The 24,244-nt window shown below is 44.1% G+C and overlaps 1 protein-coding gene across 1 annotated transcript; it reads left to right on the forward strand.

Moving 5' to 3' along the window:
* Positions 1–686: 686 nt before the first annotated feature.
* Positions 687–9,985, forward strand: rnf175 (ring finger protein 175). The gene is made up of 9 exons (XM_072458842.1): positions 687–777; positions 1,109–1,146; positions 3,453–3,594; positions 5,924–6,078; positions 7,291–7,398; positions 7,526–7,646; positions 7,717–7,850; positions 8,453–8,554; positions 9,212–9,985. The coding sequence occupies exons 1-9, from the start codon at positions 757–759 to the stop codon at positions 9,330–9,332; spliced, it is 942 nt and encodes a 313-aa protein (XP_072314943.1). The 5' UTR covers positions 687–756; the 3' UTR covers positions 9,333–9,985.
* Positions 9,986–24,244: the final 14,259 nt, after the last annotated feature.

Here is a 24,244-nt window from a genome sequence, read left to right on the forward strand (position 1 = left end):
TGAGACTTGTCAAACATCTCAGTAAATATTTGAATTTACTTTTTGGATGTTTCTCTGTGAAGTTTAAAGGCAAACCTGACTTTCCTCATATTGAACATGAAATCACTCTTAATGACCTGAAAAGCACTAAATGGTGAAAACTAAACCAGCTAATAAAATTAATCTTTAAATTTGATCATAATTATGCAGAGGAAGACCAGTCCGAAACTTTATGAACCATCATGAAAATGAATCTCCCTTAATGCACTGGTCAATTTATGTAGAATTTAATAGTAACCACACCTTTTGGGACATAACTTATAAAACAATTGTTTATTAAATGAGCCTTTTTGTCAGCAACGGGGAAATTTCGGTGTTGTAAAGTAGCTACAGAAGTAAAGGAACATAACTTACAGAAAGCTTTAAAAACAAAAAATCTTCATAGAAATGCTATATCAATAAGTAAAAAAAAAAAATAACAATGAATATAACTTAAATTAAAGATGTTTTAACATTAGAACATGAGAATTAGATGAAGTGCAAGAAAAAAAAGTCACATTTAAAGTATCGTTTTAATTAGAAAATAATGATTTTTTTAAGTGAAATTAACCGACACAACATGGCGCCGGCCGGACGTGTGTCACTGCACGTTACCATGGCGACGTCCCCTCTAGCTTACGCTCCAGACGCTGGCTTCCCGTCTCCGCAGCGCCTCGTCCACCGGCGGCGGCCGCCCCTCGCCTCTCTTCCACCGGGAAACTGAGCCGCACCGGGGCCATGGCCGCCGTGCAGCCGCAGGTACGTGCACCGGGGCCACAGGGGCCACAGGAGCCACAGGGGCCACAGGAGCCACAGGGGCCACAGGAGCCACAGGGGCCACAGGAGCCACAGGGGCCACAGGAGCCACAGGGGCCACAGGAGCCGCGCGCCGCTCGCGTCAAATCTCGAAACAGATGTTAGCATAATATTTGCGTCACTTTCCGCGTGTTTTCCGCTTTATTTGCCGCGTACATTTGTGAGACTCAACGCGCTCGAGCTTTTATGTATTATTTAATCCTTAACCTACAAAACGAGTCACGGGAGAGTTTCTATTTTTGTGATTTTTATATTGTATTTCCTTTTTAATTAGGACGACCTGCTAAAGATGACCCACCGGGACAACTGGAGGTAAGAGCTGCACAATATTATATCATTTAATGTTTAATACTGATACAAGAGCCCGTCTTGAGGTTTAACGCGGATAAATAAAGGAGTTTACTGTATTTGCACGTATTCCACACGTAAATGGTAGTTTGTAGTATCAACATATTACTATTATTCTTTTACAGCCGGATTTAATATACGATTCGTACAGTTATTAATGTCTTTGAGGTCATTTTAGTCATGAGAGAAGTGGTTTATATGTTTTAAATCATACATTAAAGTCCATATGACAGTTTAGATGTATAAATGATTACAACAGTTATGATTTGACAAACAATAATACCATTTAATACAATTATATTTCAGATTTGACTCAACATTTTGCCCGTTTGTCCCCAGTTTGACCATTGTTTATATCGTTTATAATAGTTTATAATAGTTTATATGTACTTCCTGGTTGGACGTGAGCACAAATATGACACAGAGGTGATTCCACAGCTGTTACCATAGCAACCAGACTGTAAACAAGAGCCCAACTACACATAAACGACACAACAGTTCTGATCTGACACACAATAACACCATAAAACACCTTTATTTAGTCCAACCATGGTTTAAACTGTCTCTGTGTCGCACACTGATGACATCACAGAGGGATTCAGCTCCACTTCCTGTCATTTTAAACTTTTACTTTTCACATTTTCGTCACAAACTGCAACTTAACGGCAGTAAAACTGTGATAAACATTCGCCACAGGTTCTTTAACACCAAACTAAGAACGTGTCATATGGACTTTAAACTGAGGAGCCCCTTTAAAAAAATATTTTGCTGTTTTTTCGTCCTTTTTCTCGCTTCTTTCCCATTACAACTGTACAAGGCTGTTTTCTGTTCTGTTCATCTTGTGAGCTGCAGAGCCTGTTGCCTTCACGACACTGGAGCGTTGGATTTGTCAGCGTCTGTGGGTTTTGTGCCGATAGAGAGGACTTTTGAACTCCGCCTTGGCCTCGTGCGGCTCATAATGTCAGTGATTACAGAGATCTTCACCGTAAACCCGGAGCGGAGCTGCCCTCCGGCTCCATGGCCAATCGAAAATGTCCATGATGATGTCACAAGAGCCCAACCCCTCGGGCGAGACGTCTGCTGTTCAAACACAAACGTCTGAATGTCACAAAGACTTGAAGTATTTCATTTAGAAATGTGCAAATGTTTAAAGGACACGTATCACGCAAACTTGACTTTTTCCTCTCTCTTAACCCTGTTCCCTCAGGGTAACCATAGTTACCCTTAGTACCCTTACCATAGTTACCCTTAGTACCCTTACCTTACTTACCCTTGTACCCATACCTTAGTTAACCTTACATTAGGCCTTAGTTATTTTATTACTTGGTTTACGGATCCGCCGCACTTAGATTATTGATTTATACAATATAAATAAAATAAATTATAAATTTTTTTCATAGAGTACCTTCAACAAAGCAAAATAGCTTTAAATTAAATGTAAAAAGCGGTATTAAGTCAAAAGACAAGAGCGCGTAAAGCAATTTCTCGCCAAAATCCTGCGGGAGTGAGCGACGGAGCGGGTCTGTCCCTGCGCGCGGCCCCAGGGAGAGCTCTGTCCCTGCACGCGGCCCCAGGGAGAGCGCACGGTCCCGTGGAGAGTGCACGGTCCCGTGGAGAGCGTGCGCGCCCGTTTCCCTGCTGCTGCGCGCCCGTTTCCCTGCTGCTGCGCGCCCGTTTCCCTGCTGCTGCGCGCCTTTATATCGCAAATACACATTTTAAACCTGTTTACCACATTTTCTTCTGCGCGTTTTGCCGTGGGTGGGGCAGGGTGCACACTTAAGCTTCAGTTCTGTCCGTCTAAAACACTCTAAATCTACTGTTACACGCTCCTGCGCGCCCCCCACTCTCCTCCCGTGGTGCGTTTTGGGCAAACCCGGAAGAAAACATCTTTTGAAATTATATTTATATTCCGTCCGCCTGTGCAATATTTTTCATATATCCGTAAACCAAGTAATAAAATAACTGCGGCCATAGTAGCCTTACCTTAGTATCTTTTAATAACCTTAGTTTTAACCTTGTTCTAACACTGTTCCTCATCATAAACACACCTGGATTAGCATTAGCTTCATTCACACTAGTTTGATAAATCCTGGTTAGAAAGTCCTCTCCCCTCCGAGCGTCACAAACACTCCGTTCTGAATCTCCTCCACAACCGCCGTGTTCTCGATCTGCGGCGCGGCTCTGAGAATCTTCCGAGCTTCTTTAAAGTCTGTGAATCGTGTCCGTCGCGTGTTCCTTGTTCCTGTTTTAAAGCCGTGACTGTCTTCCAGGGCGCAGCACGAGCGCCTGCACACCAAGCACCGAGGCCACGAGGCCATGCACGCCGAGATGGTCATGATCCTGGTGGCCACGCTCGTCGTGGCGCAGATCGTCCTGGTGCAGTGGAAACAGCGCCACCACCGCTCCTACAACGTAACTGCTGCGCCGCCGACACGTACAACACCGCACAACACGGCACAACACGGCAAACACAACCAACACCGCACCAACACCGCACCAACACCGCACAACACAGCACAACACGGGGCAAACACAACCAACACCGCACCAACACCGCACCAACACCGCACAACACAGCACAACACGGGGCAAACACAACCAACACCGCACCAACACCGCACCAACACCGCACCAACACCGCACCAACACCGCACAACACAGCACAACACGGGGCAAACACAACCAACACCGCACCAACACCGCACCGACACCGCACAACACAGCACAACACGGCACAACACGGCAAACACAACCAACACCGCACCAACACCGCACCAACACCGCACAACACAGCACAACACGGCACAACACGGCAAACACAACCAACACCGCACCAACACCGCACCAACACCGCACAACACAGCACAACACGGCACCACACGGCACAACACCGTACAACACCGCACAACACAGCACAACACGGCACAACACCGTACAACACAGCACAACACAGCACAACACGGCACCACACCGTACAACACCGTACAACACCGCACAACACGGCACTACACGGCACAACACCGCACAACACCGCACAACACCGCACAACACCGCACAACACCGTACAACACAGCACAACACCGCACAACACAGCACAACACCGCACAACACAGCACAACACGGCACCACACCGTACAACACCGTACAACACCGCACAACACGGCACTACACGGCACAACACCGCACAACACAGCACAACACGGCACAACACCGCACAACACCGCACAACACCGCACAACACAGCACAACACCGCACAACACCGCACAACACAGCACAACACGGCACACCACCGTACAACACAGCACAACACAGCACAACACGGCACCACACCGCACAACACGGCACTACACGGCACAACACCGCACAACACCGCACAACTCCGCACCAGCACCGCACAACACGGCACAACACGGGGCAAACACCACCAACACCGCACAACATGGCAAACACCACCAACACCGCACAACACCGCACAACACGGCAAACACCACCAACACCGCACAACACCGCACAACACGGCAAACACCACCAACACCGCACAACATGGCAAACACCACCAACACCGCACAATACCGCACAACACGGCACAACACAGCAAACACCACCAACACCGCACAACATGGCAAACACCACCAACACCGCACAACACCGCACAACACGGCAAACACCACCAACACCGCACAACATGGCAAACACCACCAACACCGCACAATACCGCACAACACGGCACAACACAGCAAACACCACCAACACCGCACAACATGGCAAACACCACCAACACCGCACAACACCGCACAACACCGCACAACACAGCGAACACCGCACCAACACCGCACACAAACCGCACACACCGCATACACCGTGGAAGCTTCATTAAAGCTGCACCGCGTAACCTGCGGCAGGATCGCTGTGCCTCGGGATATCTTTTCACCTGTGCGTCTCCATGGAGATGGATATTTCAGTGAATAGTTAAAGGAGCACTGTGTAACGTGTCTGGAAGGTCTGTGCCCAGAATGTTCCACAGTTTGGCATTAAACCTCATCTTTATTGCTTGGGAAACATGACTTTGAGTGAGAAAAACCATCTCCACACTGAGACAAACGGGTGGAAGAAAGGTTACGCAGTGCACCTTTAATGCAGGAAAACATTCACGTATTTCTTTTTGTCATTGTGTCCCTGAAAGTAAAAACTTGAGCGGATTTGATCGATGAGAGATGCTGCCATTACAAAGAAACTACATTTTTATAACGCGCAACAACAAAAAACACGACCAGAGAAAAAAAAAACGAGAAGCGAAAACAAAAGTAAAATGGCGACGAAAGACATCGCAAAGTCCCAGGAGAGTCCCTCAAATGTGTGTCGTTTTCAAATCACGCCGGAACGTGACCTTTTTCATAATGCGGGTACTTGTAATTCATCCCTCCCGACCACCAGAGGGCGGCGCTGAACGCTCAGAGTGACTCGTAGAACCGTAGTGCAGGCGTAACTCGCCTTTTCTATTTCACCTGCAGTAGAGCAGTAGAGCTACAAGAGGATTCGTGCTCTTGCCGTAATCGAGTTTACGTCCAAGACTTGCGAACCGCGTTGTATGTTTTGTGTGTATTATGTGTGTATTTTAGTGTATGTGTGTATGTGTGTGTGTGTGTGTGTGTGTGTGTGTGTATGTGTGTTTGTATGTGTGTCTGTCTGTATATGTGTGTATTTAAGTGTATTTGAGTGTAATTGTGTGTGTTTGTGTAGCTGGTCACGCTGGTGCAGATGTGGGTGGTGCCGGTGTACTTCACCCTTAAGCTCTACTGGTGGAGGTTTCTGTCCATGTGGAGCATGTTCTCCGTCGTCACCAGCTACATCATCTTCAGAGCCACTCGCAAGCCCCTCTCCTGCCGGACGCCCAGGTGAGCCCCCCCTGTGAGTCCCCCCTGTGAGCGCCCCCTGTGAGCCCCCCTGTGAGCGCCCCCCTGTGAGCCTATTCTTCACCCAGTGAACAATGACAAAAAGTCACAAAAATGTTCACACCTCTAAAAATCGTGCCTCTACATTCCTTTTTCTATAATTTTAAAAATTGGCGAGTCAGCGCCCCCAAATGTACCAAAAATGCATTGAGATAGGAAAAAAATCTGATCATGAAATTTGGCGCAGAGGTAGATGGTGACAAGAGAAGTAAAAAATATTATTACGGCAACACCGTCCGCCCAACCAAATGTTGGCCATATTGCTTCAAAAATGGCTAAACATGACTCTGGAGTTTTTCCAAACGTCGTACTTTTACGAACTCCTCCCAGGGCGTTGGCTCTGAAAAGCTGAAATTTGGTGAAAATGCTACTGAGGAGTGGGACATCAAAAGTTATCCAAATTACATTGATACCTGTCACGGTCTCGGTGCGGCGAAGCCGCAAACTGTAGCTAGAATTTCAGAAATTTCCCAAATTTCAAATTTGCTGCCGTTTGCGCAGATAAAGTCCGAATTGCGTCAAATTAGAATCAGTTGTTAAACTCTTTGCCCTAAACCTACTTGGAGTGAAATTAATTAATTTGGAGCGACAGCGCCCCCTACAGATTTTCTATGGAGGTTAAATGTTTAGTTTTGCGAAATTTTACGAAATTACACACAAAATTCAATTTTGGCATCTCCATCAAAAAAGTCAATGAGACCCATGTCATAATTGTTATGGCGTTGCCGTAGCGATGACCAAAACCTCCCATGTTATTCCAATGGGGAAATCACCAGAACATGTTTACACTTTAGACTTTCACAAACTCCTCCCCCTCAGGGCTTTAGACATATTAACCTGAAATTTGGTGAGACTCATCTTCAGGACCATCAAAAGTTATCCACATTTTCATTCAAAGAGTCACGGTGTCTGTGCGACTTTGCCGCACATTTTGCCAAGAATTCAAAATAAAATCTCTTTTTGATGGTAAAACAAAGGGGAGAAGATGTGACAGCGTCACAGATTCAGCGGTAGATGTAATAAAAGGACAATTGGGAGCGTTAGCGCCCCCTCCTCTTGCGGCGTGGCTGTGGCGAGGGCCGATCATTGCCGCTTGCGGCTATATTTACCCTTATTATGGTGAGGCTTTTACCATGTGACACGTCTCCTCCTCAGGATGGTGTATAAATGGTTCCTGTTGATTTACAAACTGAGCTACGCTGTGGGAGTCCTGGGATACATGGCCATCATGTTCACCATGTTCGGTTTCAACGTCTTCTTCAGGTGAGTTTGGGTTTAGTCCTGGCTCAGATGGTTCAGTCCTGATGGTTCAGTCCTCATGGTTCAGTCCTGATGGTTCAGTCCTCATGGTTCAGTCCTGATGGTTCAGTCCTGGTTTCTGGTCCTGCAGGATAAAGGCGGAGGACTCCATGGACGTGGGCGTGGTCCTGCTCTTCTATGGTCTGTACTACGGCGTCATGGGTCGAGACTTCGCCGAGATCTGCTCCGACTACATGGCCTCCACCATCGGGGTGAGAACACGCTCCAGTCCCGGTTCTGGTCCTGTTCTAATCCTGTTCTAATCCTGGTTCTGGTCCTCAGTACTACAGCAAAGGTGGCATGCCCAGTCGCGCTCTCGGGGGCGACATCTGTGCCGTCTGTGGTCAGAAGATCCTGGTGGAGGTGGAGGAGGAGGGCCTGGTGGAGGACACCTTCCAGCTCTCCTGTGGACACCTGTATCTTTTATGTTCCCAACGGAGAACCAGAGAACCAGAGAACCAGAGAACCAGAGAACCAGAGAACCAGAGAACCAGAGAACCAGAGAACCAGAGAACCAGAGAACCAGAGAACCAGAGAACCAGAGAACCAAGCCACACATTCAAGCATCAGACGTGCTTCAGAGCCCCCTCTGCAGGCAGCAATAGGCATTACACCTGCCACTCGAACACGTTTGACCACAGGAAGCTCAAAGTCGGTCCGGTTTTGAGGCTTCCTGGACCTAAAAACTGGACAAGGTTTAGTTTTTGTTCTGAAACTTGAAGCGTAGAACTTTCTGAGGCACACGACACAGTTCGGAGCTCAAAGAGTTCCAATGAATCAAACCAAATTTAAAAAAGGGCTCAATCAACATTAGGAGACAATTGTGATCCTTTTGTGTGTTTTAAGGAGAAAATGATCACTTTTTCACTCATATTGTACAAAACAATTGTGCTAAAACTATGTGGTCATAACGAGGCACAAATAAATACTGAAAGGTGCAGTTTTCTCCAGTTAATTGTATATTATAGAAGTTAATAATTTGTGCTACTCGAGTGTTTTCTTTGACCAGTCGCCGCAGGTTTCATGAGTTCTGTATCAGGGGCTGGTGCATTGTGGGTAAGAAGCAGACGTGTCCCTACTGCAACGAGAAGGTGGATCTGAAGAGGATGATGAACAACCCGTATCCTTTCTCTCAAGACCTGCTTTAGTCCTGGTTTAGACCTGGTTTAGACCTGGTTTAGACCTGGTTTAGTCCTGGTTTAGACCTGGTTTAGTCCTGGTTTAGACCTGGTTTAGTCCTGGTTTAGACCTGGTTTAGTCCTGGTTTAGTCCTGGTTTAGACCTGGTTTAGACCTGGTTTAGACCTGGTTTAGACCTGGTTTAGACCTGGTTTAGTCCTGGTTTAGACCTGGTTTAGTCCTGGTTTAGTCCTGGTTTAGACCTGGTTTAGTCCTGGTTTAGTCCTGGTTTAGACCTGGTTTAGACCTGGTTTAGACCTGGTTTAGTCCTGGTTTAGACCTGGTTTAGTCCTGGTTTAGACCTGGTTTAGTCCTGGTTTAGTCCTGGTTTAGACCTGGTTTTTAGTCCTGGTTTTCAGACCTGGTTTAGTTCTAGTTTAGTCTTGGTTTAGTCCTTGTCTAGGTTGTGGTCCAGGTCCCGGTCCCGGTCCCGGTCCCGGTCCAGGTCCAGGTCCTGGACCAGGACCAGGACCAGGACCAGGACCAGGACCTGGACCTGGTCCTGGTCCAGGTCCAGGTCCAGGTCCTGGTCCTGGTCCTGGTCCAGGTCCAGGTCCAGGTCCTGCTTCTCCCGGTCCTTTTCCTCAGCTCTCCCTCAGCTGGGAGAAGACTCACGTTCTGTACGGTCAGCTGTTGGACTGGCTCCGGTACCTCGTCGCCTGGCAACCCATAATAATAGGCGTGGTCCACGGCATCAACTTCACCCTGGGCCTGGAATAGAGCCCGCGCCCACGGCAACAGCAGCGCCCGCTTTAGCTTAAGCTCAAAGCCGCATCACGTCACTTTCCTGCTGTCTCCGTGGCGACGTTCACAGGAATGTCCCGCGGCATTAAACTTCTATTCATCGTCATGGAGACAAGCAAGCGACGCCAAAAAGTCATTTTTTTTCTTTTCTTTTTGCAATAAAACGGCTGAAATTGAACAAACGGCAGAGCGAGACGTTTAATGCGCCGCTGCGGAACATTCTGGGTGAAACGTCTCCGGAAAAGCTTCACAGTGGAACTTTTAACAAACCGCTTTGACTCAAACTCTTTTCATTTAGCGCCGTTTTGATGAGAAAAAAGTGTTAAATTCCGACAATAAATGTTTTTTAAAATTTGTATTCATATTTATGGGGTAAATGGAGTTAAGAGGCGTCGCACGTTCAAAAGTAAAAGTAAAAATGGCCAAAATGTTGAGTTAAATTTGAAAAATAAAAATGCCTTGAGAGGAAATGGAAACTAAGAGCTTTGACTGACGCCGCTCGTCTTTTGTCCTTTAAACTCTGTCAAAGGTTTTTGAAAAAGACGTTTGTGTCGCTCTCGTTTTCACTCGTCGGCGTAAAGTTCATTGTCAAGTGTAAATAAACGAGGCGTGGCTTTTCGCTGCTGCTCGACTTTAATTTATTAAAATTTTTCAGAACTTTGGAAAAAAACACTGCTCTTGTCATTTTTCACCACGAGCTGCGAATTAACATATATTTTATTTAAGCATGACAGGTTTTTACCATGTTCTAATGTTGACTTTATTTGGAGTATTTGTACCTGTTTTACATATAAATTATACTTTTACATCAATCGAGCAGGTATTTGTGGAGAAAACTTTGAAAAATCTGTAGAAAAATGACAGGAAGTGACATCACACAGTCAAAGTTTATGCAGAAATTAACAAAATAAACTACTTTTTTGACTCTCTAAACATTAAATCAACAAAATAAAGTCACTCTCATATATTTGTAATAAAAAAAAACAAAAAGACATTTGATGAGTTTTTTCCCTGTGTTTTCTGTGTCATTTCCTCATGTGATGTCATTAATTATAAACAGGAAGTGACATTTTAAACCTAAAAATGTGCCATTCTGTGATACTATATTTTAAAATAATTTTTTGCTAAATTCTAAATATTTATCTTGACTGCATTTTAGTTCAATGGCTTGTCCGACCTGTAGGGGGCGCTTTAAACCACAATGTTCAATTTACTGGACAAGATTGACAACTTTATTAATACATAAAGTGAATAGGAAAAAAATCTTAAATTTAAAGATATCAATTTGAAACTTCTCCTGTCGTTCACTCACATAAATGTAAGAAAACAAAAGTATTACAAGTTTTTCATCATGTCATGTTTTCATAGAGAATTCAGGCATTTTGAGCGTAAAAACAGACGAAATTACACATTTCTGGTCATTTAAAACTGAAAAATTGACAATTTCTTTGCACATGTCAGTTACAAGAAAACTTAAGAGGGGATTTTGGGTTTCTTATTTATTTTTTCTATCTAAAAAAAAAGTGGATTTGACTGAAGATTTGCCCAAAAATTAAGATGGTGCCTAATTTTTTTGAATTTCAACTTTTCAAAAATCAGGCTTTGAATCAGATGTCAGCAAATCCTTTTGTGCGTTCTGTCAAAATCATGTTAAAAATAAGTTTGTAACGTTTGGTATGTGTAGATGCTACTTTAAGGACTGATCTGTATGTCTCTGTGGGACGAAAATTTCAATTTTAGTTAAAATTATTCAACAAAACTATACATTTTTCGGAGCAGATTGGACTGTTCTGTCGTTTCCACATGAAAGCTTCAATCTCAAGAGAGCAAACTGACCAAAAAACAAAAAAATATCCTGTAGCGTTTTGCTTTAACAACTGAATAATGACTAAACCTTATTCATTCTTCATAAACCATGAATTAAGTCTTTGTTTATGCTTTATTACGGCTAATCAAGGTGCGGTTATGGTAAAGCGGCACTGGAAACGTTTGAAAATGCCATCCACACAACAGATTAGAATAATAGACACAATAGATGGTTTAAATAAGTCGATCTTTAGTGTTTAGTCGGACTTTTGTTGCTGTGTGTTTCCCGAGCTCACCACCAGGGGGCTGTTCACCGCGTCACCAACGCTCGATCTCTGCAGCGCTTCGTCCGCCGCACTCTTCTTCCTGTTTCTCGTGGGTTTCGGGCCGGGGGCTTTTGTCCTCGACCTGGTTCAGTTTCCGTCTCGCAGTGAGAAAAGTTCAGACCCTAAAACTGATGCGAGGTCCGATAAAAACCCCCCGAAGCGACGGACCGCCGCGCGCTGCACTCGAGCGGGAAACGAGGCCGCGCCTGATCGTGAGCGAGATAACACCGCTTCAGTGTTCAGAAGTGGAACAAAAGGCATCAAAAACTAAAACAACCTTACATAGTGCACCTTTAATCCATATTTATGATCGATTAAACATTGTAGGCCTCCTGTATTTGATTTATTTTATAATATAGCTTGATTTTATGGACAAATTAAGCCAATATGTATTTATTTTACCACTATTTTTGATTTACTTTTTAATTTGATATTTTTTTTTAACAAATAATCCAATATAGACATTTCTTTACTACTGTTTTTTATTTATTTTATATTTGTAATGCTCATTTTCCACATGAATAGGCAAATTAAGGCAATAACCATTTTATACAACTGTTATTGATATATTTTTATTGGAATTTTCTACATAAATCAAATAATTAATGCAATAACAATTTTATATAACATTTTTTCTGTTGATTTTTTACTTTGGTCAGATTTTTCAAATGCATCTTTCACATTTATTGACAAATGTAGGCAATAACCATTTCATAGCATTGTTTTTTTATCGATTTTAATTGTAGTTTTCCACATGAATCGATCAATTAACTGTTTTATACCACTGTTTTTTATATTTTGTTAGATTTATTTGCTGTATTTTTCCACATGAATGAACACAATAACCATTTACACCACTGTTTTTGATTGTTTACTCCTCAAACTGTATTTCTCGCGTAAGTTTGCACCGTAATCGCTCAGACAGTGGCTGAACCATTGTTTTGCACGCTTTTATCACACCAGCAAAGAAAAAGTGTGAAATGTGCATGTTCCGGTGCACGCTTCTTTTCGTATGTTGCTCAACTTTGTGGTTAGTGAATAAACTGAAGACCACAGAGTTCTGCAGAGACTGACAGGAAAAAACATCTCATGCGTCGCTCGGCCATTTTGTCGGCCCTTGATCCGAGAAGACCACAAACTCTGCGTCCTCTGCCGTGGAAACAAGGCCATGAACGCTCTGCTCGTCTGTAAGTAAACCTTAAGGCTCCGTTTGTCCTGGAGTTAGACTGAAGCGCTATTTTAACCCTGGTTTAGTCCTGCTTTAAGCCTGGTTTAGTCCTGCTTTAAGCCTGGTTTAGTCCTGCTTTAAGCCTGGTTTAGTCCTGCTTTAAGCCTGGTTTAGTCCTGCTTTAACCCTGGTTTAGTCCTGCTTTAAGCCTGGTTTAGTCCTGCTTTAAGCCTGGCTTGGTCCTGCTTTAGTCTCGGTTTGGTCCTGCTTTAAGCCTGGTTTAGTCCTGCTTTAAGCCTGGTTTAGTCCTGCTTTAAGCCTGGTTTAGTCCTGCTTTAGTCTCGGTTTGGTCCTGCTTTAAGCCTGGTTTAGTCCTGCTTTAAGCCTGGTTTAGTCCTGCTTTAAGCCTGGTTTAGTCCTGCTTTAAGCCTGGTTTAGTCCTGCTTTAAGCCTGGTTTAGTCCTGCTTTAAGCCTGGTTTAGTCCTGCTTTAAGCCTGGTTTAGTCCTGCTTTAAGCCTGGTTTAGTCCTGCTTTAAGCCTGGTTTAGTCCTGCTTTAAGCCTGGTTTAGTCCTGCTTTAAGCCTGGTTTAGTCCTGCTTTAGTCTCGGTTTGGTCCTGCTTTAAGCCTGGTTTAGTCCTGCTTTAAGCCTGGTTTAGTCCTGCTTTAAGCCTGGTTTAGTCCTGCTTTAGTCTCGGTTTGGTCCTGCTTTAAGCCTGGTTTAGTCCTGCTTTAAGCCTGGTTTAGTCCTGCTTTAAGCCTGGTTTAGTCCTGCTTTAAGCCTGGTTTAGTCCTGCTTTAAGCCTGGTTTAGTCCTGCTTTAAGCCTGGTTTAGTCCTGCTTTAAGCCTGGTTTAGTCCTGCTTTAAGCCTGGTTTAGTCCTGCTTTAAGCCTGGTTTAGTCCTGCTTTAAGCCTGGTTTAGTCCTGCTTTAAGCCTGGTTTAGTCCTGCTTTAAGCCTGGTTTAGTCCTGCTTTAAGCCTGGTTTGGTCCTGCTTTAAGCCTGGTTTAGTCCTGCTTTAAGCCTGGTTTAGTCCTGCTTTAAGCCTGGTTTGGTCCTGCTTTAAGCCTGGTTTAGTCCTGCTTTAGTCTCGGTTTGGTCCTGCTTTAAGCCTGGTTTAGTCCTGCTTTAAGCCTGGTTTAGTCCTGCTTTAAGCCTGGTTTAGTCCTGCTTTAAGCCTGGTTTAGTCCTGCTTTAAGCCTGGTTTAGTCCTGCTTTAAGCCTGGTTTAGTCCTGCTTTAAGCCTGGTTTAGTCCTGCTTTAAGCCTGGTTTAGTCCTGCTTTAAGCCTGGTTTAGTCCTGCTTTAAGCCTGGTTTAGTCCTGCTTTAAGCCTGGTTTAGTCCTGCTTTAGTCTCGGTTTGGTCCTGCTTTAAGCCTGGTTTAGTCCTGCTTTAAGCCTGGTTTAGTCCTGCTTTAAGCCTGGTTTAGTCCTGCTTTAGTCTCGGTTTGGTCCTGCTTTAAGCCTGGTTTGGTCCTGCTTTAAGCCTGGTTTAGTCCTGCTTTAAGCCTGGTTTAGTCCTGCTTTAAGCCTGGTTTAGTCCTGCTTTAAGCCTGGTTTAGTCCTGCTTTAGTCTCGGTTTGGTCCTGCTTTAAGCCTGGTTTAGTCCTGCTTTAAGCCTGGTTTAGTCCTGCTTTAAGCCTGGTTTGGTCCTGCTTTAAGCCTGGTTTAGTCCTGCTTTAAGCCTGGTTTAGTCCTGCTTTAAGCCTGGTTTAGTCCTGCTTTAAGCCTGGTTTAGTCCTGCTTTAGTCTCGGTTTGGTCCTGCTTTAAGCCTGGTTTAGTCCTGCTTTAAGCCTGGTTTAGTCCTGCTTTAAGCCTGGTTTAGTCCTGCTTTAAGCCTGGTTTAGTCCTGCTTTAAGCCTGGTTTAGTCCTGCTTTAAGCCTGGTTTAGTCCTGCTTTAAGCCTGGTTTAGTCCTGCTTTAAGCCTGGTTTAGTCCTGCTTTAAGCCTGGTTTAGTCCTGCTTTAAGCCTGGTTTAGTCCTGCTTTAAGCCTGGTTTAGTCCTGCTTTAGTCTCGGTTTGGTCCTGCTTTAAGCCTGGTTTAGTCCTGCTTTAAGCCTGGTTTAGTCCTGCTTTAAGCCTGGTTTAGTCCTGCTTTAGTCTCGGTTTGGTCCTGCTTTAAGCCTGGTTTAGTCCTGCTTTAAGCCTGGTTTAGTCCTGCTTTAAGCCTGGTTTAGTCCTGCTTTAAGCCTGGTTTAGTCCTGCTTTAAGCCTGGTTTAGTCCTGCTTTAAGCCTGGTTTAGTCCTGCTTTAAGCCTGGTTTAGTCCTGCTTTAAGCCTGGTTTAGTCCTGCTTTAAGCCTGGTTTAGTCCTGCTTTAAGCCTGGTTTAGTCCTGCTTTAAGCCTGGTTTAGTCCTGCTTTAAGCCTGGTTTAGTCCTGCTTTAAGCCTGGTTTGGTCCTGCTTTAAGCCTGGTTTAGTCCTGCTTTAGTCTCGGTTTGGTCCTGCTTTAAGCCTGGTTTAGTCCTGCTTTAAGCCTGGTTTAGTCCTGCTTTAAGCCTGGTTTAGTCCTGCTTTAAGCCTGGTTTAGTCCTGCTTTAATCCTGGTTTAGTCCTGCTTTAAGCCTGGTTTAGTCCTGCTTTAAGCCTGGTTTAGTCCTGCTTTAAGCCTGGTTTAGTCCTGCTTTAAGCCTGGTTTAGTCCTGCTTTAAGCCTGGTTTAGTCCTGCTTTAAGCCTGGTTTAGTCCTGCTTTAAGCCTGGTTTAGTCCTGCTTTAGTCTCGGTTTGGTCCTGCTTTAAGCCTGGTTTAGTCCTGCTTTAAGCCTGGTTTAGTCCTGCTTTAAGCCTGGTTTAGTCCTGCTTTAGTCTCGGTTTGGTCCTGCTTTAAGCCTGGTTTAGTCCTGCTTTAAGCCTGGTTTAGTCCTGCTTTAAGCCTGGTTTAGTCCTGCTTTAAGCCTGGTTTAGTCCTGCTTTAAGCCTGGTTTAGTCCTGCTTTAAGCCTGGTTTAGTCCTGCTTTAAGCCTGGTTTAGTCCTGCTTTAAGCCTGGTTTAGTCCTGCTTTAAGCCTGGTTTAGTCCTGCTTTAAGCCTGGTTTAGTCCTGCTTTAAGCCTGGTTTGGTCCTGCTTTAAGCCTGGTTTAGTCCTGCTTTAAGCCTGGTTTAGTCCTGCTTTAAGCCTGGTTTAGTCCTGCTTTAAGCCTGGTTTAGTCCTGCTTTAAGCCTGGTTTAGTCCTGCTTTAAGCCTGGTTTAGTCCTGCTTTAAGCCTGGTTTAGTCCTGCTTTAAGCCTGGTTTGGTCCTGCTTTAAGCCTGGTTTGGTCCTGCTTTAAGCCTGGTTTAGTCCTGCTTTAAGCCTGGTTTAGTCCTGCTTTAAGCCTGGTTTGGTCCTGCTTTAAGCCTGGTTTAGTCCTGCTTTAAGCCTGGTTTAGTCCTGCTTTAAGCCTGGTTTGGTCCTGCTTTAAGCCTGGTTTAGTCCTGCTTTAGTCTCGGTTTGGTCCTGCTTTAAGCCTGGTTTAGTCCTGCTTTAAGCCTGGTTTAGTCCTGCTTTAAGCCTGGTTTAGTCCTGCTTTAAGCCTGGTTTAGTCCTGCTTTAAGCCTGGTTTAGTCCTGCTTTAAGCCTGGTTTAGTCCTGCTTTAAGCCTGGTTTAGTCCTGCTTTAAGCCTGGTTTAGTCCTGCTTTAAGCCTGGTTTAGTCCTGCTTTAAGCCTGGTTTAGTCCTGCTTTAAGCCTGGTTTAGTCCTGCTTTAAGCCTGGTTTAGTCCTGCTTTAGTCTCGGTTTGGTCCTGCTTTAAGCCTGGTTTAGTCCTGCTTTAAGCCTGGTTTAGTCCTGCTTTAAGCCTGGTTTAGTCCTGCTTTAGTCTCGGTTTGGTCCTGCTTTAAGCCTGGTTTAGTCCTGCTTTAAGCCTGGTTTAGTCCTGCTTTAAGCCTGGTTTAGTCCTGTTTTAAGCCTGGTTTAGTCCTGCTTTAAGCCTGGTTTAGTCCTGCTTTAAGCCTGGTTTGGTCCTGCTTTAAGCCTGGTTTAGTCCTGCTTTAAGCCTGGTTTAGTCCTGCTTTAAGCCTGGTTTAGTCCTGCTTTAAGCCTGGTTTAGTCCTGCTTTAAGCCTGGTTTAGTCCTGCTTTAAGCCTGGTTTAGTCCTGCTTTAAGCCTGGTTTGGTCCTGCTTTAAGCCTGGTTTAGTCCTGCTTTAAGCCTGGTTTGGTCCTGCTTTAAGCCTGGTTTAGTCCTGCTTTAAGCCTGGTTTGGTCCTGCTTTAAGCCTGGTTTAGTCCTGCTTTAAGCCTGGTTTGGTCCTGCTTTAAGCCTGGTTTAGTCCTGCTTTAAGCCTGGTTTAGTCCTGCTTTAAGCCTGGTTTAGTCCTGCTTTAGTCTCGGTTTGGTCCTGCTTTAAGCCTGGTTTAGTCCTGCTTTAAGCCTGGTTTAGTCCTGCTTTAAGCCTGGTTTGGTCCTGCTTTAAGCCTGGTTTGGTCCTGCTTTAAGCCTGGTTTAGTCCTGCTTTAAGCCTGGTTTAGTCCTGCTTTAAGCCTGGTTTAGTCCTGCTTTAGTCTCGGTTTGGTCCTGCTTTAAGCCTGGTTTAGTCCTGCTTTAAGCCTGGTTTAGTCCTGCTTTAAGCCTGGTTTGGTCCTGCTTTAAGCCTGGTTTAGTCCTGCTTTAAGCCTGGTTTAGTCCTGCTTTAAGCCTGGTTTAGTCCTGCTTTAAGCCTGGTTTAGTCCTGCTTTAAGCCTGGTTTAGTCCTGCTTTAAGCCTGGTTTAGTCCTGCTTTAAGCCTGGTTTAGTCCTGCTTTAAGCCTGGTTTAGTCCTGCTTTAAGCCTGGTTTAGTCCTGCTTTAAGCCTGGTTTAGTCCTGCTTTAAGCCTGGTTTAGTCCTGCTTTAGTCTCGGTTTGGTCCTGCTTTAAGCCTGGTTTAGTCCTGCTTTAAGCCTGGTTTAGTCCTGCTTTAAGCCTGGTTTAGTCCTGCTTTAGTCTCGGTTTGGTCCTGCTTTAAGCCTGGTTTAGTCCTGCTTTAAGCCTGGTTTAGTCCTGCTTTAAGCCTGGTTTAGTCCTGCTTTAAGCCTGGTTTAGTCCTGCTTTAAGCCTGGTTTAGTCCTGCTTTAAGCCTGGTTTGGTCCTGCTTTAAGCCTGGTTTAGTCCTGCTTTAAGCCTGGTTTAGTCCTGCTTTAAGCCTGGTTTAGTCCTGCTTTAAGCCTGGTTTAGTCCTGCTTTAAGCCTGGTTTAGTCCTGCTTTAAGCCTGGTTTAGTCCTGCTTTAAGCCTGGTTTGGTCCTGCTTTAAGCCTGGTTTAGTCCTGCTTTAAGCCTGGTTTGGTCCTGCTTTAAGCCTGGTTTAGTCCTGCTTTAAGCCTGGTTTGGTCCTGCTTTAAGCCTGGTTTAGTCCTGCTTTAAGCCTGGTTTGGTCCTGCTTTAAGCCTGGTTTAGTCCTGCTTTAAGCCTGGTTTAGTCCTGCTTTAAGCCTGGTTTAGTCCTGCTTTAGTCTCGGTTTGGTCCTGCTTTAAGCCTGGTTTAGTCCTGCTTTAAGCCTGGTTTAGTCCTGCTTTAAGCCTGGTTTGGTCCTGCTTTAAGCCTGGTTTGGTCCTGCTTTAAGCCTGGTTTAGTCCTGCTTTAAGCCTGGTTTAGTCCTGCTTTAAGCCTGGTTTAGTCCTGCTTTAGTCTCGGTTTGGTCCTGCTTTAAGCCTGGTTTAGTCCTGCTTTAAGCCTGGTTTAGTCCTGCTTTAAGCCTGGTTTGGTCCTGCTTTAAGCCTGGTTTAGTCCTGTTTTAAGCCTGGTTTAGTCCTGCTTTAAGCCTGGTTTAGTCCTGCTTTAGTCTCGGTTTAGTCCTGCTTTAAGCCTGGTTTAGTCCTGCTTTAAGCCTGGTTTAGTCCTGCTTTAAGCCTGGTTTAGTCCTGCTTTAAGCTCTAGTTCTGAGGTGACGTTTTGTGCCGTCGCGGCTCGAGTTTCTCAAAGTCTGGGTCGCGGTCAAAAAAGAAAATGGAAAATGTTGAACTTGAGCGTGTGAGTGTAAATTAAAATAAATAAGTCAAAAGACAGGATTCGACCATAAGTCATGGTCTGAACAACAGTCTCGAATTCGACCGCGTGTGTTTGTATTTTACAGCGTTTTGTTCATATTTTACAGCGTTTGTTTGTATTTTACAATATGACACCTTTAGCCTGTGACGGCAACTCAAGCTAAGGTTAGCGGCTAATGCTAGCACCTTTGCGGCGTAGCGGCTAATTTAAGAGGTCATTTTTGGAGTCGACGGTGCTTTTGAACAGCTCAGTAGTTTTTCACCTGCTGGACATTCGGACGCCACTACAATGGCGTGAGCCCTGAACAGCGCCCCCTGTAGGAAGAGTGTGCACATTCGGTGGCAGCCGGTGCTTCATTCTGTTGTTGTTTGTGTTGTTTGTGTTGTTTGTGTTTACAGTGCTGTGGTCGTCGCTGCTGATGAAGGTCACTCTCCAAGGTCGGCTCACGCTCACATATGTTTTTATCCATCATAAATCCAATGGGCTTTAATGTTGAACAATAATAATAATGTGGTTTTAAATCGAGAAATGTGCCTAAGTAACTGATATAATCTAAAAAATAATAATGACATATTTAAATAGCCAGTGCAGTGTAATTATGAGTCATAACAGACAATAACACATTTATACCACTGTTTTTGATACATTTTGTAATTTTTTTGTAAAATTTTCCACTCAAATCAATAATTTAACGCGATAACCAAATACATTGCGGTTTTAGATTGTTTTCCTTTGTATTTTCAACATGACATAATTCAAATAGAGCATAAATATGAGCATAAAATAACATAAAAATGATTGTAAAAATTGTGTCCAGGCCCGATGCGGTTCGATCCGGACCAGGCCCAGTTCTTCCGAGCGGGCCAGCTGAGGGTCCGATGCGACGACAGGAAGTGGAACGTGTGGAGGCGGAGCAGCGGCGGCGAGAAGAGCTGCGGCGACTCGTGGGGCTCGCAAACCATCCAACATTGCATCATCAAATACCTGGAGCCGAAGGACAGCGGGCAGTACTGGTGTCAGTCTGAAGGGGGCGACAAAACTGAATCCTACAGCATCAGCGTCACAGGTTCAGGAGACGTTTGTTTTCTTTTGCGATCCGTGAGTTTGGGAATAATTAGGGCCGTTGCCAAACGCGATTAACGATTTAACACAAAAATGACTGTTTCGACTGGGAAAAAGTCATCAAAATGTTACGACCTCTTTGACCGAACGGAACCACAGTTTGGGGATCGCGGTCAGTCGTCCCGATCAGAAGAGCAATTGATGAATGTCTGATGAATGTTAGCTAATTAAAGTATCTGGTTAGCTCTGAAACGCCGTTATAAGACGAGATCATAGACTGTATAAATGAGTGGACAGTGCTAGCCCGCTAGCCGCCGCCGCTAATCGGCTCCTTCAGGTCTGGCCCCATCGAAACATCTGTGAACTCAACAACTGTTAAACAATATAAATGAAAACTATCTGCCTCTTCCTCCCTCAGACAGAAGCGTGATCCTGCAGGCGCCTGCACTTCCCGTCTCTACAGGACAAACCGTCACTCTGAGCTGTAAGGAAGACAGAAACTCCACCCTGCCGGCTCGTTTCTATAGAAACAGCGCTTTGCTGTCGGGGCCGGCCGCACGGCGCCTGACCCTCCAGCCGGTGGCGCTGTCCGACGAAGGCCACTACGAGTGCGAGATCGAAGGAGAGCGCTCGCTGGCGAGTCTGCTCCGGGTCAAACCAGGTCAGAACCGTACGGACTTTCTGCCACTTCAGCCTCTGCGCTCGATAAAAACGAGGTCGTGTGCAGCGTTATTGCAGTTACAATCTCTAAGTTTAACTCTAACATGTCCGCGTCTTTTACACTGCACAAACTGTCCCACTTTTACAACATCAGTCAGATTAACGATATTTTTACCAATTTGAACCCTTTTTTGGTCAATACCGATGTAATTGTTGGACATATCTACATGAAACAAAAGTACGCACAAAGTTAAATGACTTACTTCAGTCATTCAACCCCCAAAATCATTGTGAACAATCCTTAAATCGTGATGTTTTTTTCTCACAAAGACCGTCAAATTTGCAACAAACCCTTTTCTGATTCAGATTTGGGTTTGCCAGTTCCCACCACAAAATCCAAACCCTGCCTTTGCCCAGCGCCTGCACCAATCGTGGCTCAGTTTTTGATGGCATTTCCTGTTTTCTCCTGTAACCCCGCCCACATGTGTTCCAGCGACCAGGACGTCACCTCCCGTCACCTCGCCGCCTCGTCCTGATCCGCTCACCCCTGTGCCGTCCCCTGTGCCGTCCCCTGCGCCCGCTCTGCCCGCGTTCGTCTTCCCGTTGGTGGGCTCCGTGGTGGGCGTGGTTTTACTCATCGTCCTGGTGCTGGTGGTTCTCCTGGTGAGACGGAGCAGGTGCAGATGCAGGTGCAGGAAAAAGAAAGGTCTGTGTCCGACTGTGAACTTCAGAGATACTTTGGAGCTCAAACATTCATCCATTTATTTTTTTATTCATGGATTAATTTTAATACATATTATTATTAGTAGTATTATTATTTTGTATTTGAATGTATTTATATTAATTTACATTATGCATGTTTATTTATTATTATTTATTCAGATGTATTTATTTTTTGATTGTTTATGTTTATTCGTTTATTATTACGTATTCAGATTATTTATATATTTTAAATTCCTATTTTTTTATTTTTTTTTAAAATTCATTTAATTTGTTTTTATTCTCATTTTTTATTATCTATTATTTATCATCTATTATTATTATTTTTTGTTATTACATTTTTTTTATATCAGTTTGCATTATTTATGTTTATCAATTATAATTTATTCAGTTTTATTTTTTTTATTATGATTTTTTATTGTGTGTTTATTTATTATTATTTATTCAGTTTTAAACATTTTTTTTTTAATTTAAACATAAAACTTCCAGTATACAATTTAAAAATAAATAAATAAGAAATTTACATTTTTAGATCCGCGTTAAACCATTTCTGAACTTCAGACGTGTCACTGCTTTTTCAGGTCCAAGACAAAAGAGACGCCGCGGCCGAGCTCCGCCTCCACCGGGTCAGCCGCACGCGGGACAGTGCCGACATCACAAACCCACCACAACAAGCACCAAAAACTGACATTTGAACGTGTTTTTTCCCCCTTAGTTTATTTATTACGACATTCTCAAGCCGTCGTCGTGGTGTGTTTGATGTGATTCACATTGTTTTTCACGTCGTGTTTTGTGCATGTTTAAATTCTTGTATATTTAGAGCAGTTTGAAGCAAAAGAGTTAAAAGAATGAGAAAAACCGCCTGTTTCATCAATCATAAAACATGCTGTTCAGCTCCGCGGCGCCACCAAGTGGAGAAAATGTCAATGTCCAAAGTGATTGTGATCATGAGCTCAATAAAACACGTGCATCATACAAAACCGTTCTGCTGTCGTTTATAGTTTAAAAAAAGAAGTTGCGTAACACTTTTGTCAGTTTGTTGTGTTTTACTGGGGAATAGGGAAAAATCTTGAATTTAAAGATATCAATTTGAAACTTCTCCAGCTGTTTACTCGCATTAATGTGAGAAAAAAACCTATTGAAAGTTTTTCGTCGTGTCATGTTTTCATTTAAAAATAAGGCGTTTTATGTGTAAAAACGGGACGTAAAACTCCAGCAATGGAAACGATAGAATGATCATCGTAATAACAACATTTATTTATATATTTTTTTCATGTCAAAATCTAATATAGCTGTTTTTTTTTACACTTTGGGCTGCTTCTTTAAGTGACGTATTAGGCAAAATCGACGTTAATGAGCTTTTAACCTCGTTACGCCGGCGTTTCCTCATCTTTCGTTCACTCAAAGTTGCGTTCCGCTCGATTCCTCCGTGTTTTAGTTCATCCTGTTGCTCGAGCGTTTTCACCTACCCCCTATCTCCGCCCACGTTCCTGTACTTGGTTGTGATTATTTCTATAATTAAGACTCCGAGTGACACATGCAGTGTTCTAAAATGTCATGTAGCCACTGTTCAAACATACAAACGTGTAAAAGCCAATCCGATGCTTGATACAGAGAAAGGTCACTGTAAAGAGGCGGGGCTTATCAAGAACTCAGGTTTCTATTATTAAGCCGTTTTGGATAAATATTGCGATTTAAAATGAACTCATTATAAAATGATGATCTACTTATGTTCTTGATTGCATATTAAGTCTTCTAATTAAGTTGTAATTATTTATGCCTTTGTTTATTATATTTTCACACATAACATTTTAAAACTTTATGCTCATTAAAAAGAAGTGACAAGTCTCTAAATCAATAATAAAATGTATTTATTTTGCGTTAAATATCGGCGCGTGTGATCAGCGTTTCTCAAAGGTTTGGAAGATATAATTTGTAACTATGACATACTGTTGTGATTTAATTAAGAACCCCTAGGGCAGAACTTAATGATAAAAAAGATTAAAACCGCTGTGACTGCGACTAACGGCCGCGGTCTGTATCTTGTATTTCCGAGCCGGTCAACCGACGAGCGGCCATTTTGTTTCTGGCGGCGGTTAGTGACGAGCGCGGGCAAATATCTGAACGTTACGGCGCGAAAAGAACAGGTTTACGTGAATGAATCTGCCAAGTCTACAATTATCCTAGTTTATTCAGCTCATTTCTACCGCGAAATGTCAATTCAGCGTCGGTTGATTGGATAAAATGAAAAAGACGTGTTTTTAAAGATGTTTTAATAGGACTGGGACGATGTCATTTTGCAGTATATTGTGACACTCTGGCGCGCAAAATCACCTAGCATAGCAAAACAAACAAAATGGCCCCAAATAAAATGTCTTTTTCCTGTTTTTGTTTGAACGTTCCAGATTTTCTTCTTCGAGAGACGAAAACATTGGGTTATTTCCTTTCCAATCGACACTAAACTTTTCCTTTGGTTCGTGATTCATGGATGTTTACGTCGTGTTGAGATTTAACGTGTTGCTCAATGTACTCCGGCCTCCTACGTGTGTTTTGTACTTATTTTGTACATTTGCACAATTTTACAGCCATCGTTGGTTCTTCCCAAAAGCGTGAACCCAACGCAAACAAACTCCGGGTCAAGAACCTGGACTTTTGCTCTTTGCGGAGGACGAGCTGAGTAAAGCCCGTCCCCCGGAGTCGCGGGCCGGGGGATCGATCGAGACCTGGCCCGGGTCCAGGTGTCGAAAGTCCGAGCGGAGGGGATAAAAACCAGGGCGGGACCGGGTTTGGATTCAGAAGAACGTCAAGATGAAGCTGTTCCTGTTGCTGGTTCTGCTCGGCTGCGGAGTCCGAGCCGATGACCAGGATTATGACGATTATGATGTAAGAAAACAGGACTAAACCGGGACTAAACCAGGCACAAACCTGGACTGAACCAGGACTAAACCAGGCACAAGCCAGGACTGAACCACGACTAAACCAGGACTGAACCAGGTCTGAACCAGAACTGAACCAGGACTAAACCAGGTCTGAACGAGGACTAAACCAGGACTGAACCAGGACTGAATCAGGACTGAACGAGGACTAAACCAGGTCTGAGCGAGGACTGAACCAGGACTAAACCAGGACTAAACCGAGATTGAACTTGGACCAGGACCAGTTAAACCGTGAGTAGATCAGTCCTATATCTGAACTAAACTTACCCAAGGAT

The sequence above is a fragment of the Eucyclogobius newberryi genome, unplaced genomic scaffold, assembly GCF_026437365.1.
Source record: "Eucyclogobius newberryi isolate DKJ021-1_F unplaced genomic scaffold, fEucNew1.0.hap1 SCAF_22, whole genome shotgun sequence".
NCBI lineage: Eukaryota > Metazoa > Chordata > Actinopteri > Gobiiformes > Gobiidae > Eucyclogobius > Eucyclogobius newberryi.